At 26.9% G+C, this 25,817-nt stretch overlaps 1 protein-coding gene across 1 annotated transcript in view; it reads right to left on the reverse strand.

The window, feature by feature from the left end:
- LOC117175321 (retinal guanylyl cyclase 2) overlaps positions 1–25,817 on the reverse strand; it is a 444,267-nt gene that overhangs the window by 88,017 nt on the left and 330,433 nt on the right. Inside the window, exons 4-5 of the mRNA XM_033365029.1 lie at positions 9,895–10,047; positions 4,668–5,022 (exon numbers count right to left, since the gene is read on the reverse strand). Coding sequence (XP_033220920.1) covers positions 4,668–5,022; positions 9,895–10,047 — 508 coding nt within the window. The remainder of the gene's footprint in view (positions 1–4,667; positions 5,023–9,894; positions 10,048–25,817) is intronic.

The raw sequence follows: 25,817 nt of genomic DNA on the forward strand, positions 1-25,817 counted from the left end.
GGATACTTATAAGATACTACCATGATTTTTTCAGATTTTTTGGTCCAAAAATAAATTAGGCCAAAAACCGGCCTTACCGACCCTCCCCCTTTTCAACAAAATAATAAAATTGTTAAACAAACATTAGATTTTTTAACAAAAAAAAATTAATTCTATAAAATACGTATAATAGTAGACTTTTAAATAAAAAATAATTTACTTTTTACAAAAAACGACAATGTTTCGAATTTTCTACAAAAAAAACGAATTTCAAATCCAAAAGGACTAATTTTCTAATTAAGAAAATATATTTTCTATAAAACAGCTAAATTAACGACAGAAAAGAAGAATTTTTTGATCAAAACATTTGAATTTTTAACAAAAAGGATCAAGTTTTAACGAAAAAAAGTTAAATTTTCTTCTACAATAGATCATTTTTTCTATAATATATATATAAATTTTTAACCAGAAGAGATGAATTTCGAAACCAAAATGTAATCATAGTCTACTTTGTTAAAAATTCATAACGAGATTCATCACCGTATTTAAAAAGAAAAATATTTTGTTGATAATTTAAAAATTTTCTTTAGAAATCTACTGCTTTGTTCAAAAGTTATCTTTGTGGCCGAAAATTTAATTGCTTTTTTTTTAATTCGATTTTTTTTCAAGAAAATTCGTCCTTCTACTTGAAAATTAAACTATTTGGCCTAAAATGTAGAGGGCTGATTAAAAATTAATTTTCCGTTGTTGAAAATATAATTGTCGACTTAAAATTAATTTTTTTGGTAGTAAATTACTTTGTTAAAAAAATCTAACTTTATGGTTAAAAGTTCAACTATTTTGATAAAAATTGCTGTGTTTTTTTTAAACTATTAACTATTCGGTTGCAATTTTGTTCTCGAAAATTGAATTTTTTAATGAAAAAAGATCTTTCTTGGCTGAAAATTAATTTTCAAAAGGTTTAAAAGTCAACTGATTTATAAAAAATTCGAATTTTTACCTTGAAGACTCATCTGTTTTGTGTTGAAAACTAATATCTTCTATCAGAGAATAATTATTTTTATTTAAAAATGCAACTATTTCGTTGGAAATGCAATACATTTTAACTTGAAATCTTTAGCGTTTTATATTAAATTTAACATGTTAAAAACACATTAATTTCATTCAAAAGAATTTATTTCGCTTTTATTCCCCTATTATCGTTAAAAATCACCCCGTTTTATTTGCTTTAGTGGGGCATATTTTCATCCTCTTTCATATTTATTCACAATTTTACCTAGAACTCAATACTTTTTTCATCAGTTGACACATTCTTGTTTATGTATTGGTATTTATTTTCGTATTCAAAAATTACAAATTTAAAACTGTGTGCGACCACTCGATGCACAATGTTGCATGTCGAGTTGCCGACCTTAGTTTTCAATTCTAAATCGTTTAAGAAATAAATACAAATACATAGAAGTAAATCTATAAAAAGGGAAAAAGAATTTTTCATTCTATGTGAGATTGTCAATGAATCTAAAGAATGATGAAAATATGCCCTAGCGGCACATATGAAGAAAACAGTCACTATGTGGATACTTTATGATCACGCAATTATGTAATCATTCCGTTTACCCAATCCGCTAGGGAAAAAACACTAATAGTGTTGAGTAATGTCGCAAATTGTGAATTAATGTGAAAAATTATAAAAATATGCATCAGCGACCCAAGTGAAGCGAACAATCATAATGTGGACACTTAAACGTCACACAATTGCGTGACCGTGCCTTTCACTTGGTCCGCTAGGAAAAAGATAAAAATAGTATTAAGTTCTGTGTGAAATTGTAAATAAATATGAAAAAGGACGAATATATAACTTAGCGGGCCAAATTAACGTAACATTAACTATACAGGCACTATAGAAGTGTTGAGTTCTGCAGGAAATTGTGAATAAATGTCAAGAAGGATGAAAATATACCTTAGAGTTTCCAGTAAACGGAACGGTCATTACGTGGACACTTTACGGTTCACGCAATTGCTTATCCGTTTCATTTACTCAGCCTGCTCGGGGAAAAAAAGAAGAGTGTTGCGTCCTATGTGAAATTGCAAATTAATGTGAAAAAGGATAAATACATGTCGCTTAGTGGATCCAGTAATAGTCCAGACGCCATACCCAGTCCTGTCGGATCTTATATGTCGCCAAAATATTTTCAGTGATTCGAATGCAGAATGATCACCTGATTCCGAATCGGCGTGGTACGTTTTCGGCAGATTCTGCGTTCTCGAGATATTCGCAATTAATCAATTTTTTAATTACTCCCGATTAATGATTTTCCATTAAACTTATTTCGATTTTTTTTGTGCACTTTATTAGCTTATCACAGGACGAATAAAAAACGTTGAAACAAATTTGCCCTCCGATGAATATTTATTGCGCAATAGCAACTAATAGGCGGAAAAATTGGAAAAAAATTCTATCTGCCATATCTCCAAAAATATGATCTAAGAGAGAAATATTTTTTTAATTTATGAAAACAACAGCTAAAATACACACTTTCTATATTAAAAACTATTTCTCTAAAGTTAATACTTTCCTGGCAAAATTGAGTTTTATTGGGTGAAATTCTGCGGTGTGATAATAAATAGTAATTTGTAGTAAATTAAATACACGTTAGAGACAATATTTTTGCTCAAATATATTGTTGCTCTTCCCAGACACAAAGTTCCTGGGAAATTATAGTGAAATTGTATAAATTTAAGCAACGACGCATGAATAATCAATTACGGGGTTTCAAATACTAATAACTTTTCTACAAAAAGTTATGAATGTTTGAAATTTAGCATGATAATTCTCTAAAGTACCACTAAAACAATGATGTTAAGACAAAATTGTTTATACAAAAATTGTAACCTGTAGAACAATCTAAATTTCAATTATTTATCTACAGTTCTATATGCACTGGAAACTTGGCACGAAGCTTAAACAATTTTAAATATTATTGAAAATTCAGTCATAGAATTTAAATTTCTTAATTTTTATACATTTAGTAGTTATAAACTTCACTTTTTTTAAGAATTCGACAATGGGCTCGATAAGTGACATTGTAAACTTGGAAGCGCTCATCTGGCTGGCTGGTTCGGACCCCATAGGCGTGGAATCCTTTTGGAATGTCTTACTTTTTTAAAAGAAGTAAGACATTCTTTTTACCTCAGGAATGTCTCAATTTTTTTAATTTTCATTTTTGTAGAAAAAATTGGAAGTCATTTAAAGGAAGTGTGTGTATCTACATAATTCGGCTATTAGTGCCGAAGTTTCGGTATATTTTTGCAGATTTCAAATTAAAAATTTAGAATATGTTTAAGAATTATGAAAGTCTTCAAAAGGATAAAAACAGGTGAAATATTCGAAGGAATTTTTTTTACATTTATAAAATTTACTCTGAATTGTAAGAACAATTAAAAAATATCTTTTTAAATAAATCAAATTTTGCTTGTCATGTTCAAAAAATGTTGGTAACTTAAAAAAATTCCTTTGAAATATTTCAAATTCTGTTTTGAAAATTGTGGAAATCTTTGAAAATATTTTCTTATAATATTTTTTAACATAAGAAATCCTTTTTACATTTTCCTTGGAATGTTCAAAAAATGTTTTATTTTTTATTTTGAAGCCTTTTGGAATTCTTAAAAAGCTTCTAAAATTTGTATTTGAAATTTGCACAAATCTACATTTTGTTTTAAATGAGGCTGCAGCAAATGCTCAAAAATTTCGATACGAATAGGCGAATGTTGTCAGAACATACAGCTCGTTTAAATTATTTAAAATCATTTTAAATTTTACATTAATTTTGAAACTTTTTAAAACTTAAAGTGACTCTAGTTTTTTCTATAAATAATAAGCAAGATTTTCTAAAAATTGTATAAAATAAGTCATTAGTTTTGAAAGATATTTATAAATTCTGAAAAAATTATCTAAAATTTGAAAAAGTTTCAATTAAATTCTATATTTCTCTGAATTTTTAAACAAAATGTTGAAGGTTTTCAAGGATGTTTTAGTCTTTAAAATAATTTAACTTCTAATTTTAGAAGTGTTGCAATAAATAATGTTAATTTTTGAATTTTTAATGTTTCTAACTTTAACTTTCTTCAAAAAATCTAATTTTGAAAATCTGAAAGTTCATTGATTGTATGTTCAACTTAAAACAGTGAAAATCATAACGCCAATTTATATTTTTGGAACTGAATTTGAATCTTTGAACTCTATAGTTTATAAAAGATAAAAATTCTAAATTTTGCAGTATATCTGCATTTCATTTTAAATTGTTTAATTTAAAAGTGTTAGTACCAAACTTTCATTTTATACTTGTAAATTATTGAGCATTTGTGTATAACATTTTTTTATTTAAAAACAAAAAAATCAAGTGTTCCACTTTGAATGCTTTAATTTGTAATATATTTTTTTATTACTTCAAATGGAATTTTTTTAGCTCTGGAGATGAAATTTGTTTATCTTATTGACCATGAAAAATTTTTGCAAACTGGGAAAAAACCGGAAAATTTCCGAGGCGTCTGGACTATGAACGGAACATTCAGTATGTAGGCACTTTACGGTCAGGCAGTTACGTAATCGTTCCGTTCGCGAAATCCGCTAGGGCCAGTTTAAGCGAATAGGTCGGTTTTTAAAAGAAGATAAGAAATATGATTTTTACGTTTGCTCGATGGGAACGATAGCCAGTAGATTTGTCAGCATGGTCTTGCTGAGATTTAAGGGTGGTGTAAAACGGCTTGATGACTCTCTACCCTTCTGTTCTTGTGGTGCGTTCGAACGAGCGTGGGATGCATTCAGGGTAGAAAAATTGGAAGACTGAGATCTCGTGAACGGTACAAGGGTAGGAAGGGTGGAGGAAGACACCGAAATATTCTGCGGGATGAAGAACTCCGAATTTTTTGGATGGATTATCAGGATTACGGGATGCGGTACTCGGGCCTCTTGAAGAACCGCGTCCATCTCGACCAGTATGCGACTCGTGTAGTCCCCCTCCAGCGGCAGACAAAAAACTATCACTGTAATCAGAATCAATGAATATAGACACACTCTGGAATTTTTCCAGGAAAAATAAGATAAAAAGTAAAATAAATTATTGTTTGATAAAATGATAATTATGAATAAATAGTATCGATAACCACTAGTTTCGCCAAACTGATTAAAATTAACCTGAGCAAACAGAAAAAATATGTACTTGTTATTAAATTTTCGCAAATTAAAGTTCAGACAAGTCTTAAGGAAGGTTCGAGAAATAATTTCTACTCGATAACTTTTAATTTTGATATACCCAACCTCCTCTCATTGTGCCCGAAGGATATCCCAAAAAATACAAATAGCATTTTTATCTCAAATTCATGCTAAAGACGGCATTTAAAAAAATTCTTTAAAAATAATTATTTTTATTCGGCAAGTTAGATTTTCAAGTATATTTCACATCATTTTTAATTATGAAAACAATTATCAATTGTGTGAACAATATTTTTTATCCAGTAAATCATGAAAAATTATTATTTTTGCATGTAAACAATTGTCAAGAGTACTAATTTTTGTTGAACATATTTTATATTTGCTTAAACAGTTTCTATTTATATAATTTTTCACGTAATCGTTAAAATTTAGAATTTTCGGAAGCAAATAACACAGGCCGACAAAATTTGACAAAGGTCCGGAACCAGAGACCAGACCTAGTATACACGAAGGTTTTTGCTGCGCTGAATCCGAATCCGACCTCAGAAAAATTCCATCACCCTCAGTTTTCGAGATATTGTAACCTAAAAGTGCAAAAAACACCGTTTTTTGCTATATTTGAGGTTACATAGCATTATGGGCAGTTATGGGCTCGAAAGTTACCGGGCTTGGGGGTGAAATTTTTCATATTTGAATCCGCCATATCTCGGCTATGAAAAATCTTATCAAAAAGTTAGGCATCGCATTTTGAAGGTAAAGAGTAGTTCTTTACGATGCCATTGTCAGATTGTGAAAAAAAAATTTTCGCGATGTTACGGGGCCTCGAACACATCAAAATAACGGGTTTTCGACCCTTTTAGGTTAGAATATCTCGAAAACTGAGGGTGATGGAATTTTTCTGAGGTCAGATTCGGATTCAGCGCAGCAAAAACCTTCGGGTATAGTAGGTCTGGTCTCTGGTTCTGAGAATTGTTGGCCTGTGTAATTTTTTTAAAAATAATTGTACACTTTTTTCACAAAGAATATCACACTTAAGATTCACTAACAGCGATATTATTTTCAAAAAGTGGTAATTTTCTTTAAATTCGCAGTTTAAAAAAAAATTGTTGAAACAAATGAAAATCGTTTAAATGATTGCCAAATATTTTTCAAAGATTTATTGTTATCAAAATCTGTTAATTATGTCATTATTTCCAAAACATGTTAGGTTGTTACGATTTATAGAACAAAATTTGTTCAAGCGAATAGAAATTGTTTAACTAATTAACAAAGATATTAAAAAATAAATTTTGTTCTTTAAATTCATCAACTGTATCATTTATCCCGAAAAATATAAACTTTACACGATTTAACAGAAAAAAATGTACTCTAAAGTACGTGAAAACTTTCCCTTGTTTAATAAAAATAATGAGAGCAAAAAAGTTGAAAAAACTTGGGTATTTAGCATGAGTTTGACATAAAAGTCCTATTTTTCATTTTCTGGAAAGAATGTGTTAGCCCCAAATTATTATCTTTCAAAAATTGACAACTAACATGAGAAAATTTATTTGAAGACCCAAAAATACCTAGCGGAAGCTTTTAGGAATTAAGAAAAAATTCTGTAGTATGATTTGACCAAAAGGAAGAATTTTAGGGGATAGAATTTGCAAAACTTAAAATATACTTTTTTTGCACCCTATCGTACATCATGGGACCGCTAAAATTGGAGAAATGAAAATTTGAAAACTTAATTACATTGCATTTTTTTGTATAAAAATAATTGTAGGGACCTACAAGTGTTTTTTTAAGTTGGAACAAATAGGTAATCATTTTCTCATCAAAAGATATAAATGTGCAATTAAATGTTTTAGAATGTACACAATACGAATATTTTAAGACAACAAAGACCAAAATTGCTTAACGCATTTTTCAGAAAAATCTGTTTTTCTTCTTTTTCTCCATTACGTCCCGTACTATTTTTTGCTAGTTTCTTGAATATGCTAATATATTTTTATCCGAATGGAAGAAAAAAAGTCCTGGTCTTTTAAAAAACTATCGTAATTGTGCGTTTTATTAAAAAAAAGAGATTTTTAAGAATAAAAATAAACTGCATCTTAAAGCGTTCAGAGTGGAAGAATTTTATCATGAAAAATCTTGCAAAACACGTTACAAAATATTGCAAAAAACCTATTTAAAAAAAAACCATAATAGGGCTTCTCTAAAATATAAATTCTTTTTCTTAGTTTAAGAAAAGTCTTAGCATATTCCGAAAAAAAGAAATGAATGAAGAAAAATAGATTTTTTTGAAAGAAAATCCTGCAAGTTTTTTCTTGCAGGTCCTAAAATAGTTGTACTTCCTAACATAAACAAAAAAAATTTGTTTTGATAAGAAATTGGTTTTAGTGAAACAATTATTTTTTAACTCTCATTTCAGTGATTTCATATGAAATCGGAAAGTTCGACCGCGTTGATATCACGGAATTCCTTGAGCCTGAAATAGATTGTTTTTTTAATAAAAATATGATACCCGTATTTTTTATCGTTCATATTTCGAAAAAACAAAAAATCTATTTTCTTAAAAAGGCCACATTTTTTCTGAATTTAATATTTTTATTCTTTAACAATGTAAAAGCTTATTAAATAGTTTTGGCTTTTCTGTTTTCTAGAAAAATAGAAGAAAAAGAAAAGGCAAAAATAGTAAAATGTAAAGGAATTAAATATAGTAAGAAGTGATATTGAAGTTGTGATAAGAAGTTGATATTTTTTAATTCTGTGACTTAATATTTTGCAAATATTTTAATTTCAGATTTTATAAACGTAAAGCTATGAATGTTAAAATATAATTGACTATTTGAAAAATTTATTTTACCTTATAAGCAAATAAGTTGTTCTATATAAAGAACTAGCTAAGCAGGATGAAAATCACAGGAAATATCCCTCATATTACTATGAAATCTAAAACAATCATATATCGCCTTTTTAGAAAATCGTTTTTTATTTTTTGTTTTCGAAAAAAAACATAGCTAATATTTCAAGTTTATTTGAAGATGATAATTACAATTTAATTAAAATTTAAAAACTGAAATGAACTTTAGCCATTTTCATGAAACGCTTAATTGCATATTCAAGGTTACATTACGAGAGTAGTTCCGATCCACTTTACGTAAGAGAAGTCTTTCCAGTATTTATGACTCAATTTATTTCACATTATTGTACGGTTAGTCTTGAAAATTTCAATTTAATCAACTCGTATAGGTCTCATATATTTAAATTAATTGAAAAAATTCAACATATTTTATTATGAGTGCAAAATTATAATCATTGTATAAAAGAAATAATATATGAGAATTACAGTGGAACGAGTCGAATTTGGTCAGCCACAAACAAAAAGTTACAAATCATTCTGTTTTCGTTCTTAGAAAGTTTTATTGATACCAACTTTTATTCTCAAAGTCTTTTCTGAAATTGTATAAAAATTCCGAATTGACTCATTGACATTCCTCTGGGATGAAAAAGTAAAAAATAAGCTAAAATATATGAAAACTGTTTTTCAAATTTACTTATTTAATAAATCAAGGAACCATTCTGCTGTTTGAGTTTACCTCGCGTTTCCATTTTACACGTACGCGTATTTAAAATTATTTTAAATACACTTAAATTATTTGGAATCCACTTGAATTAATTTAAATTCACTTGAATTACTTTGAATTCTTTAGAATTACTTTAAATTCACTTGAATTACTCTGAATTCACATTGATTTTGATTGATTGATTGATTTTGTAGCACTTATAGAATGAAAGGAATTCGGAGAATTCAAGGAACTCAGAGGATTCTGAATATTAAGGAAATTTTCAATATTCAAGGAATTCAGGTAACTTAGAATATTTAAAAATAACAGTGAATTCACAGAATTCCAAAGGGTTCATGAATTTCATAGATTTTCAGAAATTTAGAGAATTCTAAATATTTAAGGAATTTCAGGATTTTAAAAAATTCGGAGAATTCAGATATTTCAGATTAAGGGTTAAAACTATTCAAAACATTAAAAATATTCAGGAAATTCGTTATATTTAAGGAATTCAGAGAAATTAGACTATTAATGGATTTTAGCGAATTCAGACAAATCAAAAGTTTCAGACAGTTCAAGAAATTTAAAGAATTTGAGGAATTTAAAATTTGCAAGGAGTTCACAATTTTTTAAAAATATCCGGAATTTAGAATATTGAAGAAATGCGTGAAATTGAAGCAATTTAAGTAGTTCAGAAATTTCAGGAAATCGAAAAAATTCAAGAAATTGAAAAAATTCTGGAAATTTGAAAAATTTTGGAAATTTGAAAAAGTCTGGAAATCTGAAAAATTCTGGAAATTGAAACACTTCAAAGAACTATAACTGTAATCTGTAATAAAATAAGGCGCCAATTCAAAGTCAGAATGTTTCTTTCAGGCAAGCAACGACAGAGAGGCCGTTCTAGACGAACACTTTGAGAGAGATTTTTGAAAAGAAGGAAGTATTCTATTTTGTTTTGTTTTCTTTTAATTCAATTTCGACTAGCAAGATTATTAATAACACTTTGATACGCCTCCGAATATAAATTAAAATTTTAATTTCAAATATTCGCAAATATTATAATGCCGTGCTGAGGACAAAGCCAATCTATAATAACGCGATTATGGAGTTTCCTAGGTTTCCTTTGATGACAATAATTAATCTCTAAATGTTTACCTCTACATGGTATGCTGCTCAAAGCTCCTAAGGAATCCTGAATTTGCTTGGGAGTGTCGGTATATGGTAGTACAATATGATGCCTAGGGACAATTCCAATACTTCCTAGGGCACCGACCATAGCTCTATCCAAACTTGACCATAATGTATCATCTGAAACAATGAGTTATTTACAGTCACTCTGTGTTCACTACACAATTTACAATCGCAGAAATTGCAAATTTTCTTGATGTGAGAGAAATTTTCTATTGATGAATTTATTCTAATATATTAAGATGATAAGACTTTGCAAATTTTAATTGCTGGTATTTTTGAAAAATTACCCTGAAGGAAAAAAGGTTTGTGTTATCCTTTATTTATGTTTATCCAATTTTTGTTTTTTTTTTTGCTTCATACTATCATATGTCTTTGAACTATTTATTTTAATTTGACGAGTCCAGCAGTTCTAGGAATACCATAAGTTGAAGGTGCTTATATTGAGTATTGAGTTTATCAATTTTATTATTTTCTATTCTTTGCTATTAATTTAGGTTTTACTTTTATACTACTACGGAATTTATGTGGCTTCCAGATCGTAACTTTCTAGGAGCAGCAGGAAATTTGAAGTTTAATTGTTTATTTAAAACAGAATTTTTTTGACTTCCATATGGTAACCTTCTAAAACAAAACAAAATTTTTGTTATTCTGGAAGCAAGAAGGAATTTCTTAGTAAATTAAAGTTCTTTGTGACGTGAAAATACGGATTTTTCGATCGTGGCCTATAAATGGATACAATTTATTTAGAATAATTGTTTATAACAGTGTTTTTTTGTCGAAAAATGTCCGATAAATACATTTCTTTATTGAACATATTTATAATGTTAACAATAATAATTTCACGAAAAAATTTCTTCGTCATTATATTGTTTTTATCCAAAGTTCTTGCAATATAACTTAAAAAACGCAAACTTATAAAAAATCGTAGAAAACATTCGTTGAAAAAATAATTTTTTATAATAAATTTACATGTTTATTATATAATATGGGAGTACCTTTTGCTAATGTTACTCTATAGAACTTAGAGGATTTGAACATAGATCAAATGGCAATTTTGTTTGTTATATTTATTTATTTATAACAAATTAAAAATCTGATTCAAAATATAAGAAAAGATGACTATGATTTTTATTTTAAAGTGCATATGTGATCCACTTTAACATATTATTTGATGGGAAATTTAAAGTAATTGAATTTCAAATGCCTAGTTCTCGCATGCTTTTTTTAAAGCAAATTGTTGTATTTTCTTAATGGTATAGATTAATTTGGAACAAGGCTTTACAAATTGGGAAGCTATACTTTGAAAATATTCAATGTTCGATGCTTTTTTGGAATTTTTAAATTAGGCAGGATTTAAAATTCACTTTATTATATATTAAAAAAGATACGTTTTGAATATGTAGCAGTATTCAATTAATAATTTTGAATATCACATTTCCACATTTTTAATTATGATATTGTGTCACAAATTAACACAGTTTTTTTCATTTTGGTGGATTTGAAATTAAAGATGATAATTTAAAAGTTACACGGAGAAAACGATATCGCAAGAATTGCAATATATGCCGTAATTTCTGCGCTATATATCGTAATTATCACATTATGATAGCGTAAAATCGTGATATCCTACATTGCAAGATTTTACATTATATTATTATTTTATTATATCATATGTATGAGGGTTCTAGTAGTATCCAAGAGATGTTGGTCTATTATAATACCCTAAAAATCTTCGGAACCTGCTCGTACGTTATCATATTGCGTTTTTTCAATACCGAGATGTTGCGATATCATTGTGCGATATCTTCCCAGGTGCGAATTGACCGTCGGCCCATGGCAGTGTCTCCAGAACGTGGAATTTTTCGGCCCCCACCACTCTCCCATCTAGGAGCGACACATTCAAACGTAGCCTGTCGATGAGTCGGCTCTGTTAAATTCTGCGAAGACCAGCCTCGTGTAAAGCCGAAAATACACGAGCAGGAACTCGAGCTCTCCCTATCTCACGAATGACAACTAGCTGCTCCTCAAATTTATTCAGGTTTTGAAATCCCGAGTTACCTTAGAACCATTAGGGATTGTCCATATAATACGTAAGACGTTTTTCTGTTGTTTGAATAAAGACGAAAATAATATTTTTATCAAGTTGAAAAGGACACAGCGATATAAACAAAAGAAAAATGTCTTACGTAATATATGGACGATCCCTTAGGCTTATTGCGAAGAGGCAAATATAATTGACTTTATGTAAATAGATCTAGGAGACAAGACTTCTGGGTCTATAATGTTTCAAATTTAGTGCTGCATGCCTTAGTCATACTTTAGTAAACAATGGATTTTTAACAAATAAAAAACAAATTTTCGATAAAATAGTTCAGAAATTACTTTTAAAAATACATTTTTTAACTTAAGCATTGTAGTTTATAGTCAAGTTTGCAATTGAAAAAATTAATTTTTAAACCCAAATAAATGCGAATTTTCAACAAACGAAATTAATTTTATATCTAAAAGAAATGAATTTTTAAAGATGAATAATTCGCCAATCAAGAAGATAAATTTATAACTAAAAAGAAAAATTTTCAACAAAAGGAAGTGTCAACAAAATTGTTCAATTTTGATCTATAGAAACGAATTTTAAACTAAAAAAAAAAAATAAGTATTCCATCCAAAATGGACTTGTAAAATTTTCATTAAGTTTGAAAAAAAATAATTTAATTTTTAAACCAATAACTTTCTACTGACAACAGAAATTCAAAATTTTCAAATTCAACTTTAAAACAAAAAAATTTTTGTCAACAAAATATATACATTTTCAACTAAAAATGGTTACATTATCAGTTTAAAAAATCATTTTACAGCCAACAATTTTTCAAAAAAATAGTTTAATTTCCAAAAAAAATAGATGAACTTTTACCCATTTTATACAAAAATAAAACAAGTTTCACCAAAAAATTCATTTTCATCCAGAGAAATGAATTCTTGATTGAAATAGATTAATTTTTGAACAAGAAGAAAAATTCTCTACCGAAAAAGAAAATTTTTTGACAAAAAATTTGACAAAAAAATTCAACCAAAATGACACAGTTCAATTTTTAGTATAAGAAAATGTTTTTTCAACAACAACAAAAATCAAATTCTCAACAAAACAGTTAAATTATCAACCAAAATTGTTCTTTTAAAAAAATTTAATTTTAAAATAGTTTCATTTTCGATGGAAAAAATGAATTTTCAACTGAAAAATATTTTTTAAAAAACACACCCACACAATCGAATTATTTTTCTTAAAATTCCTGTGAAAAATTTAGAAGATTATATAAATCAAGTTTTTTACATCTTGTATGCTTTTTTAAAATTTTAAGAAAATTGTAGTAAGTTGAAAATATTATTTTGGAATTTATTTTGTTTTAAACGTATTATAAATATTTAAAAACTTGGAAAAATGTCTCAAAATTTATCAATTATTCGTTGATACCATTCAAACTTCGGAATGTTCTAAACTTTTTTCAAAAAGACTCGAAGTTTTCTAATATTTTTTTAAATGCAATAAAATAAAAAAACTTAAAGTCATCTAAGTTCTTTTTTGACAAAAAGATTGTATAATTTTCCTTTGAATGTAGTGTGGAAAGGAATTTCATTAAAAAATCTGTGAGATTTTCTGAACAGAGAAGTGCATGAAAAACGATAAGAGAAATATCTATTTCTTCATCTTCAACTATAATTTGAAAAGCGATTCTTCATAGTATTTTACTAACTAATGGATAAGTTTTTATAATTTTATCCCTGAAATCCTTTTCCTAAAGTCAAGCATGGTACACAAATATCGTAAAATTAAAAAAACACGAAATATTGACAGGATTTTTTAAAATAAAAATCAATGTGTATCGTATTTAAATAGAATTTGGCAATATTTATAAAAGTATTATTATTTTTAATTAAAAAAATTGATGTGTAGGGAGTACAGTTTTTATTTGAAATTTCACGACGGTTTTTTGTAGCATGTTTGACCCTCGGCCAGAATCAAGGAAAAATAATCTAAAAATATGTTCATTAGTTATTAATCAATCAATTTCCAACTACAATTATTTTACAATAAAAATAAAATTGTAAAAGCTAAATTTTGTAATTTTGAGATAAGTATTTTAAGGCATTAACAATTTTATAAAGATTTCATATACAGTAAAATAAGTATTATCAGTTTGTTTATAAATTTATATGTGAATAATTATTATAAGAATCCTAAGAAAATTAAAAAAAAAGATTTTCGAATATGTCAGATGTGTCAGAAAAGATCCTAGGAGATTTTAAAGACATTTTATTTTTATTTTATACCCTTTTAAAAAATATTAAGAAAATTTCTTATCTATTTAAAACGTTCTGAATTGAATTCTTCAAGGTATTGATAACTCTCTCGAGTTTTTATCAAAAATTAAAAAAATCATTAAAAACGTAGAAAAAAATTTCCTTATAATCTTCTAAATTTTATCAAGCATTTTAAGAAACTTTGTTTAATCTCCGGAAATTTTTCGAGATTCTTTTAAAGTTCCTAAAGTTTATCTTGCGTTTCTGAAACACTTCTAAAGTTTAAATTTTTTTGAATTTCATTAAGTCTACTAAATACTTCCTGAATTCACTTGATTATTTACTTTTTTTAAACTTTTTAATCTTATCAAATTGAAGCATTTTGCTTTAAAATCTTCTGTACTCTTCTTTTAAATTTTAGAAAATCCTTTTATGTGTTTAAAATCTGTTTGAATTTTTTTAAGTATATATATTTTTAAATTATTAAAAACTTTCAAACGATTATTAGAAAAATAATTCTGTTTTTCTAATCTCGTCAGACCTTCCAATCTCTAATTTTTTAAAATTATTTAAATTTTTCCTGATTTTTTTTTAATTCTGCAAAATTTTAAAAAATGCCTTTAAAGTTTTTCAGATGCTTTGAGAAAATATAAAATCTTTTGAAATGTTTTGAAATGTTTAAAAGTACTGTTTAAAAGTTCCTTAATTTTTCTAAAGTTAATTAATATGAAAAAATAACAACATTTTGCTTCAAATTATTTTTGCGTACTTTTTAAACATTTTAGGAAATAATAATATATGATTTGTAATCTTTTTTCCATTTTCTGTTAAAATTCATTCCAAAAAAATTATTTACATTTTTTCCCAAGGAGTTTATTCATTATCTTCCATAAACTGAAAGTCTTTGGTTTATTGACTTTTATTATTATTTTTTTCATTTTATATATATATATATATATTTTATCTTATCAAAATTTAATATAAAAGTCTTAAATGTTAAGTGTATTTTTAAATACTGCAATTTTTAATGTATCCAAATTTTTAGAAATAATTCAAAAAATTGTATGTGTAATTAAAATCAACTTTTTTAAAAATCTCTTTCAACTTATTCCAATTTATCTTTTTTGACTTTTCAAAATTTACGTAATGACTTATTCTGCTTGCAAATAATTGAACCTCTTGCGATTAAAATCGGTGATTCTGCTTGAGAAGAAATGTGCTGAAAGTAATTTTAACAAAATCATTCGAATTTTAATTTTTAAAACTGATAATTGTACAAAGATTCCAGTTTTGTTTTAAAGCACATTTTTCAAAATGAAAAATCATGAAAAATTTTCGCACGATAATTAGGAAAATAATTCTTTTTTTAATCTTGTCAGGTCTTCTAATCTTGGAAAATTATTCAAATTTTTCCTGATTTTTTTATATTGCAAAATTAAGAAAAAATTGACTTTACAATGTTTCAAATACTTCGACAGTTTTTGAGGTCTTTTTGAACATTTTGAAATGCTTTAAAATAATGTCGTGATATTAATTTTTCGAAATAAAAAATCATTTTAATTATTTCAAGGAACATAAAATAAATTTTTCATTTTCGTGGAAACTTATAAAATTCTTGAAAAATCTTTACCAGTTTCAATTATATTTGAATCCTTTCAAAATTCCTGAATATCTCTCAAACTTACTCAAATTTGAAATTAGATATTTAAACCAACATATAATTTTAAAAATTGTGTAACAAAATTGCACAAGAAGACCTAATAAGAATTATGTTCCTGAATTCAAGATGTGAAAAAATTGTTTCATAATATTTTTAATCTTTCCCAGGAATTTTAAGAAAAATAGTTTTACCTCCTTAAAATCTTGCGGAATTCCTTTGAAGTTTCTAAAGTTTATGTTTGATTTCTTTAAAAATCTAAGTTTCTAACAGAAGTTAAGTTTAAAATTTGATTTGAATCTTTTCGATTCTTCTTAATATTTCTTGCATTTACTCGATTTTGATATATTTATTATAATCTTACTAAATTAAAACATTTTGCTTTAAAATCTTCTAAAGTCTTCTTAAATTGTAGGAAATCCTTTCACATGTTTAAAAACCTTTTTTAATATTCTCATAAAGTACGCGTTTTAAAATAAAGTCATTAAGAATTTTCCTACCAATCTTGAAAAGGTTCTGTTTTTAATCTTGTCGGAACTTCTAAGCCTTCTAATCATTAAAAACTATTTAAATTTTTCCTGATTTTCTTTGAAATTCGGCAAAATGAAACAGATTGCCTTAAAATCTTCAGATTCTTTATTAACCATTTTAAACATAGTTTAAAATGTATTCGAATTTTTTAAAATCAATTTTTCAAAATAAAAAATTCTATTAATTATTCGTAGAAACCTAAAAGAATTTTTTTCATTTTCGTGAAACCTTAAAAAATTCTATAAAAAATGTTTACAAATTTTAATTATTTTCTAATCGTTTAAAAATTACTGAATATATCTTAAACTTACGCTTGATAAGAATTAATTTCCTTTTTTTTCTAAAATTATAGAACATAGCAAAATTGCCTGAACTTTCATTCCCTTGACACCCTGCGAAATTTAATTAACTTAAAAACTCCAAATAGCCAGTTAGCCACCGAAAACGAACCATTAAGTCGAGGGGGCTCGGGCTCGTGATCGTGCATTTTCGGCTCTAAAGTATAATATCTTTGGGCTGAATTATGCAACATGTAGCAGAGCCGACTCACCGACACGCTACGTTTGAATGTGTCGCTCCCAGATGGGAGAGTGGTGGGGGCCAAAAAATCCCACGTTCTGGAGACACTGGCCCACGGTCGGGCCAACCGTCGGACGGTCGGTCCAACTTTGTACGCCATTGGTCGGGCCAATCAGGTAAATGATAACGGTTAACCACCTTTCGCTTCCCCACGTCGGGCCGATATATTGTCCCATATATGGGCCTTCTATTAAGATGACGCCAGCCCAACCTTCGACAAAAATCAATTGAAAAAAAATTATTATTTAAATTATTATTATATAATCTGTATTTTTAACATTATTAAATACATAATTCGCACACACGGTTATTTACACTCATAATGGCACGCTTTAAAAAGCCTTACTCGCCCAGGATTCGAACTCTACCTCAACTACTTAACTAACGACCCAGTAGTTAGCTATACATATAGATTTGAAAATTCGACCTTGAATAAAAAATGAAATAATAGACGTAGCCAAAAACTAAAAACACCGCTGGAATCGTCCGAGCCATATCTCTAAGTGTTTTTTTTTACTTTTTTGAAAAAGTCATTTTTTAAACAATTACCTTGTTAATTAATATATATCCTTCATTATGAAAAAAACCAAAAGTCCTAAAGAAAAAGTGAAGATAGTAAACAATTCAGAGTTTTTAAGTGAAAAATAACATACCTTGAAGTATCATGAATGAAAAAAAATTTTGAACAATGCAAAAAAGTTAGTTTAAACACTTTTTTGACCCCTCTACGTACACAGCTTTACGATTTCCAATGGCGCATTAATGGATTTGATTATTCATCCTTCATTATAAAAAAAACCAAAAGTCCTAAAGAAAAAGTGAAGATAGTTCTGGATTTTCCTCGGCAATATTTCCAGGCATTTTTTTCGCTTTTGGAAAAAATGAATTATTTAAACAATTATATTGCTTATAATGTTTAAAAATTTATTTAACCATCGTGGTAAACAATTCAGAGTTGTTAAGTGAAAAATAAAATACCTTGAAGTATCATGAATGAAAAAAAATTTTGAACAATACAAAAAAGTTACTTTAAACATTGTTTTTGCCCCATCTACGCACACATCTTTACGATATCCAATGGCGCATATGGATTTGATTATTTATCCTTTATTATAAAAAAAAACCAAAAGTCCTAAAGAAAAAAGTGAAGATAGTTCTGGATTCTCCTCGGCATTGTTCAAAATTGTTTTTCATTCATCATACTTCAAGGTATGTTATTTTTCACTTAGCAACTCTGAATTATTTACCACAATTATTAAATAAATTTCAAAAAATTATAAACAATATAATTGTTTAAATAATTCATTTTTTTTAAATGAAAAAACACCTAGAGATATTCCCGAGGATAATCCAGAACTATCTTTACTTTTTCTTTAGGACTTTTGGTTTTTTCATAATGAAGGATATTTGCTAATTAACAACGTAATTGTTTAAAAAATGGCTTTTTGAAAAAAGTGAGAAAAAAACACCTAGAGATGTGGCTTAGACGATTCCGGGGGTGTTTTTAGTTTTTGGCTACGTCTATTATTTCATTTTTTATTCAAGATCGAATTTTTAAATCTATATGCATAGCTAACTTCTGCGTCGTCTAAAAACGTGTATTTCACCGCGCACTCTAACAATTTGGCTATCGAAGCTTTTAAAGTTTCGATGCAAAAACTGTGATAAATAGTTTGACGCTCCTCGTGCTCCTCAACAGCAGAAAGATTTTTGAAATCGCCTATATTTCATAGTCACATTATTAAAAAATATCCCAATATTATGTAATAAGAAAATTTATGAACAAATTATTTATTGCAAGAAGATTTTCTACGATTTTCCATAATTTTACGTTTTTTAAATTCAATTTCGAAAAATTTCGATAAAAGCAACGTGATGCTTAAGAAATTATTCTTGACATTATTTTTTTTTTATTTAGCTAAATTAGCAAAATTTAGCAAAATAGTTTCTTTGGAATTGATTTTTTACACAGTTTTCTTGGCACCATGGTATTTACCATTCGAAAGAAAACAACAATTTCTGAGTAGAATTTGGCTTCGTCTTCTTAGAACAGAGTTTGTTTGGCTTCCAGATCGTAACCTTGCAGGAGAAGAAAATTGTTTGCTTTTTATAAATTAGATGAATTTTTTCAGAAATTATGAAAGGCCGTATACTAAAGAAACAAAATAGATAAGTCAACCAAATTTTTGTTGGTTCCACCATAGAATATGGTCATTATTAAAAAAAAATGTAGTTGAGTGAACTGAATTTTATGATTTTTGTCACCAAATATTTTACTGGATGGAATACTTAGTTGATCAAATTAAAAAAAAAATTATTGAGGCATTCAAATATTTTGTCGAATCAATAAAAATTTGTTTAACTCAACCAAATTTGTTTATGTATATTTAATAAAAGTGTTCTTGTGGTTCAAGAACATTTTTGTCTTGAGTGTGGTGAGGTAAAATTAAGAATTTTACAATCGTAACAGCTGGATTTTTGTATGCAGAAAAGAATTTTTTGGCTTCCAGGCAGTTCTTTTCCTTATCCAAACCGAATTTTGTTTAGAAAACTTTAAAGTTCGTTGTGAAGTGTAAATCCGAATTTTCCGGTTCGGGCCAATGTAGAGCTACAGTGGCACAAAAGTAAAATTTTCAACTTCTTAGAAGCAATAGGAGATTTTTAAGAAAATTTCAAGGTTCGCGGGGAGGTGAGAATTTGAATTTTCTAATCGTAGTCTATAAATAGCTACTACGCCTTGGTAATTTTTCATGTAGAACAGAACTTTTTTTGGTTGCAAATAGTAACCTTCAGAAAGAAAATAACATTTTTAGCGCTATGAAGTAACAGGACCTTTTTTGTAAACTTTCAAGTCCGTGGTTAGATAAAAATCTAAATTGTCCGATCGTGTCCTGTAAATGGCTACAATATCCTTAGATTTTCTTTAAAAGATTATATCATTGGCTTCATTGCAAAAATTTTTTTGAATAAAACTATATTTTTGGTGGTCTAGATGCATCAGGGAATTATTAGAAAATTTCAAAGTTCATAGTGAAGTTAAAATCCGAATTATCCAATCATGGTCTAATAATCGCCACGTTTTTTTGGAATAAATTTTTGTATAGAGCTTCTTAAAGATCCAGATAAATATTTTTCGGCATAAAAGTAAAACTTTAGACTTCTTAGAAGCAATAAAAAATAATAAAGAAACTTTCAAAGTTTGTGGGAAGGCGAAAATTCAAATTTTCCGATCGTGGCCCATTAATAGCTACAATTTGCTTGGATTTAAAAAAAAAGTATTTCTTTGAATTATATGCAGCACCTTTCTTAAACAAATAAATATTTGCAGTGTTCTTGAAACATCAAGGAATTTTGATAAAATTTCAAATTCTGCGGTTAGGTGAAAGTGCAAATTTTTTTATCGTGACCTATAAATGGCTACAGCTACTTTGGAATTTATAAAATAGGATTTTTTCAACTTTCATATAGTAACTTTCTTAAAAAAGACAACATTTTTACATCCTATAAGCCAAAGGGAATTTTCAAATAAAATTCGTAAGACCGTGATTTAGTGAAAATTCTTATTTTCCTATCATGGTGGGGTTAAAATCTAAATTTGCCGTTCGTATGTAGCTTTCTACAACTTCTTTGGAATTTATTTTTTCAATAAGAACAGAGCTGTTTTTAATTTAATTTAGTAACTTTCTTTGAGAATACATCATTTTTGACTTAGTAGAAGCACTTTTAGAACCGTTTAAAGTTATCATTTAGGTGAAATCTAAATCTTCCTTGATTATTAATATTTAAAACTCAGAATTCAAATTTTTAAAAAATTTTTACTGAAAATTTCTTATTTTTACAATTGTTAAAAGTTCCTCTTGTAGGAAATTTTTTAAATTTGCCATTTTTTTATTTAAATTCCTGACTTTTCTCTGAATTTTCCAGTCAAACAAAATTTTTTGATTTTTTATGTATTCTAGGTTTATATTCATCTTCAGCGTTTGCTTGACTTTCGGTTAGCCTGATACTTCGACACTTTTTAATGTATTCCTCATTTTTACCCTGGGCAGAAAAGAATGAAATAAGAATTCATAGAAATATATTGAAGAAAACAATTAAATTAAAATGATACCTGAGATAGGTCTACAATAAAAATAAAATGGAATAAATTGAAATGGTGTATTTGTACCATCAATTACAGAAAATAAAGGGAAATAATACGACTAGAATAGAATAACAATAAATCGACAAATAAAAATCTATTGGATAAAATAAATCTTGAACAAATTAAAACATGATTCGTAAAAATAAAATAGGCCTAGAACAGATTCGGAAAGAAAAGTATAAAATAAAATAAGTCTTTATCACACATTATAAAACGGATTAAAGCGTATTTCCTCTTCAGAAAAAAAAAAATAGGGTATAATTTTTATCTTTATTTCTGGAAGATAAAAAAGGACACCAGATATTGATATGTAAATGGAATGGATTGAAATAGAGGAGAAAAAAAAATACAATTAGAACATCTACAACTGTTTGTTTAGAATTCTTTTATTTTTTTTATTTTCAAAGAGATCTAAAAAACTAAACCAGAATCTGTAGATTAAAATTAATGCCTAAAATATTTGAGTAAATGAGTGGAAACTGGGAAAATTATTGGTGGTGCAAGATTAAGGGCTCGCAATAATTGAATGAAAATGCTGCAATGTTCTTTAAAATAATGAAATATTTCAAGAAACTTGAAAAAGGGCTCGTCAAAAATACATGACTTCAAAAGGTTTTAGTATAATCATTAAAGTAGATCTCTTCTCGAATACCTAGTTTGAAACTTATTCGGAAAAAGTTTTTTTGAAAACAAAAAATCGTTATGTGGATCTAGATGTACTGAATTTTCAAAATTCTTTGGAAAATTTAAAAAGCCTTTTAATTTATTATTCTCAAGTCTGTCACAGCCTCATTTTACACAGTGTTATCTATTACCATTCACCTTTGAAGAGTTACTTATTCAAACAAAAAATGTAAGTATTCGTAACTAAAAACATAATCAAAAGTGCTTGAAAGTGAATATAAAAGAATTTAAGGAAAATGAGAAGAATTCGATAAAACTCTTTTGGAATCTTTTAAAGTTCACTAAAATGTTTTAAAAGATTTAAAATCTTTTAAAATCACCTGAAAAATTCTTAAAGCTCTGGAAACTTTCTTTGAATTTAAAAAATACTCTAAGGTATTTCCAATTCTTTAAAATATTTGGAAAACACTTGCAATTTTTGTTACCTCTTGAGTACTCCTAAAATCTTTAGAATTCTTTTAAATTTTCATAAATACCTTGAAATATTTGAAAATATTCAAAATACATATCTGATAATTTTTTCTAAAATAGGGTAAAAATTAATAAAATACCTTTAGTTGTTTTAAAATATTTTGGATTCATTAAAATTTACTTCAATGTATTAAAAATTTCTTTAAACTTCTAAAACATCAGAAAATCTTTAAGGTTCCATATGCTCAGTTCTATAGCTTTTGAAATACGAAATAATTTTATAAAACGAAATGAAAAATTGTTCAAATCCTCTTAATTTATCAAAATCCTTGGAAATTCTTTAATATTTTGCAAATGGCTTACAATCTTTTTAAATGCCCAAACATAATACAAATCCTCTGACATCTTTTGAAATCCCTTGAAATACTTTGAACTCTTCTAAAACTTTTTAGGGCTAAACTTGATTGAAATTTACCGAACATTCTTTGGAATCTTCAAAAATACCCTTTTCTTTAAAAACACAACAACTGTCCCATTGTAAGGTTTTTAAAACATATTTGAAATTATTATTTATTTATACATTACATATTGCATTTATTAATGTCACAAGTTCCTAGTGATTCAATTAATAAGTATAGTTTCGAAAGGTTGAAAACGAATAATATGTTCTGAAAAAAATAATTAATCCACAGTATAGATTAATTCTTTGCAAATAATTGAATTTTCTACTAAAAAGATTAATTGTCTAGAAAAACACGATTTTCCAACAAAATACATAAAGTTTCAACCAAATAGTTGAATTTCCAGTTTAACAAGATAACCTTGGAACCAATTAAGAATTTTTGCAATAAAAAATATAAATGTTCAATCAAAAATGGTATAGTGATTTTTTGTGAAAAAAAAATTTTCAGCTACTATTATATGTTTTGAAATTGAAAAGTTGAATCTCATCCTACTCCCCTGAGAAACTACGTGAGCCAGCAGTTCTAGGAAGGCTGAGAACGGGGTCACTGAAAGCGAGAGTTTGATGTACTTAAATTTTTAACTTTCAACCAAATAGTTGAATTTTATCTATCAAGGTGAATTTTAAAACATAAGAATTAATTTCCTACCCAAAAAGACGATTTTTCAACAAATTAACTGAATTTCCAAACAAATAGTTGAATTATAAGAATTAAAAAAACTCTAGAAAATTCCAAGAATGTACAACAAATTCATTAGAAAAAATTAAAAACTTCTCAGATAACAATTTGCTTGCACCTATTTTATTCATGGGAATTACCTAGAATTAAATCGATTGATTACACATTCAATTTTTCTTATCTTCAATTCAATTTTTTCCAATTTTTGAATTCAATGCCACTTCATTAGGATCCCAATAGATGCATTTTGATCATCGAAATGTTTGCAATATCTATAACCATTTTTTTCGCCTCACACTAGTGCCTGTCTTACGACACTTTCCTTTTTTCTGAATTTGTCGTTTACATTTTTGTATTGTTTAAAATGTGTACTATTTGGTAGGAAATTTAATTATCTTATTGAAAATTCAAGTATTTTGTCGAAAACTTATTTTATTTTAGTTGAATATACAACAACTTGATTGAAAGTTGAACAACATTGATAAAAATTCATCTTTTTGGTTGAAGATTTTTTTGTTAAATTCAAACATTTTGTTTTAAATTCGTATTTTTTACTGAACTTAATTCTTTTTAATTTAAATTTAATTCTTCTGTGGTTCACATGTTATTAATTCTACTTTTCGTTGAGAATTAATCTTTTTTATTTGAAAATTCAAATACGTAGTTTAGAGTTGTACTACTTTATTAAAAATCACTTTTTTCGTGAATATTAAACATTTTAGTTGAAAATTGATCTTTTGTTTTTGAACGTCTAACTATTTCTTTAAAAATACATACATTTTGCTAAGGATTGAACTATTTTGCAGAAAATTTATATTTTTTGCCTTGTAGCAGTTTTTTACTTATTTTTTTATTGAAAATTCAAAAATTGGATAAAAAAATAAACTTTATAGTTAAAAATAAACTATATAGTTAAAAATAAACTTATAGTCGAAGTGGTCATGTATGATTTAAATACAGTAAAGAAAACTTCGTAGGTAACATCTTTCTTTATAAAAGATTGGTTTTTTTAACCAGAACTTAAAGTATTTTGTTTAATAATATTTTTTAAGATTGAAAAATAAATGCTTTGAACTACAAATTTAATCGATTCTGTTGGCAGATTTATCTTCTTTATTTGAAAATTCAAATAGTTTTTTAATATTCTTATTTTTGGGTTTTAAATCCAACTATCTGCTCCAAGTTAAACTATTTATTCAAAAAATTAACTACTGGGTAGAAAATGAACTAATAGACAATTTTTGTATGAGAATTAATTTTTCAAACTAAAATAGTCACCATTCCATTTTTGTTAAAAACTTATATTTTTTTATTGAAAATTCAAATATTTGGTTGCAAATTCAAATAATTTGGTACAAAATTCAACTATCTGGTGTCAGTTTGTAAATTCAACTGTTTTGTGAAAAATGCATGTATTTTGTTGAAAATTGATCTTTCTCGTTAAGGATTCAATTATTTCGTTAAAAAATCGTATTTTTTAGCTATATTCAAATGGTTTAAAATTAATTTTTTTCTAATTTATTTTTTAAGCTGATAATATAACTATTATGTTTTCGGTAGAAAACATATTTTTAGTTTGAAGGCTGATCCAGTAGCCTACAGGAAAGATAATATGAAAGCAAACATTCAACCAAAACATATTTTTCGATACAACGTTACCTTCGCCGAGGCTTCAAATCATGATAACTATTCGTAGTTCTGTTGAAGCTTTCATTATGTGAATTGTTCTTCCGGCAAATAAATTAACGTCTCACATGATAAGCATTTTTTATAAACAGGCATCGTTACAGATCGAGATAAAGTACTTGTGGTTTATATTTTCTAGAAAATTCAAATTAATCGAATTATTCCATTATGAAGTGTACCATGATTTTCTTATTGATTTTCTGTTCCTTCGAAGTAAGTTACTGACAAACTATTGTAAATAATAAATTACTACATTGAATAATTATTCAGTATTACATATTTATGCTCAGAAAAATGTTTGTTTGATAGAAAAAAATTTTTAGATTAAAGCTATAATTTGTAGTGATACAAAGAAAATTGGTTAGAATTAAGCATCGTTATATTTGAATCAGATCAGTTATGTTTAAAGCGGACCACTATTTTTTCCAATTAATTAAATATTTGTTGTTCCTATATAGAAGAGAGAATTTGTTTTATTTAAACAAACATTTTTTTGAGTATAATGTCACCACATTAAATCCACTATATACCAAAATTCATCAAACCGACACTTGTTACATTTAGGCCAAAATAAATAAAATGCATAAATTTGTATTAATAAGGAAAAGTCAAAGAAATTAATTTTGATTTTTCTGAGTGTGTGGTCATGCTTATGGGGACCCGTTCATTTTTCGGAACGGATAAAATTTAAGAAAGATAAAATTTCAGAATGGGTTATAATACATAATGGTAAAACTTAGGAATACCAAAAATTCGG

Source organism: Belonocnema kinseyi, chromosome 6 (assembly GCF_010883055.1).
Source record: "Belonocnema kinseyi isolate 2016_QV_RU_SX_M_011 chromosome 6, B_treatae_v1, whole genome shotgun sequence".
Classification (NCBI taxonomy): Eukaryota; Metazoa; Arthropoda; class Insecta; order Hymenoptera; family Cynipidae; genus Belonocnema; species Belonocnema kinseyi.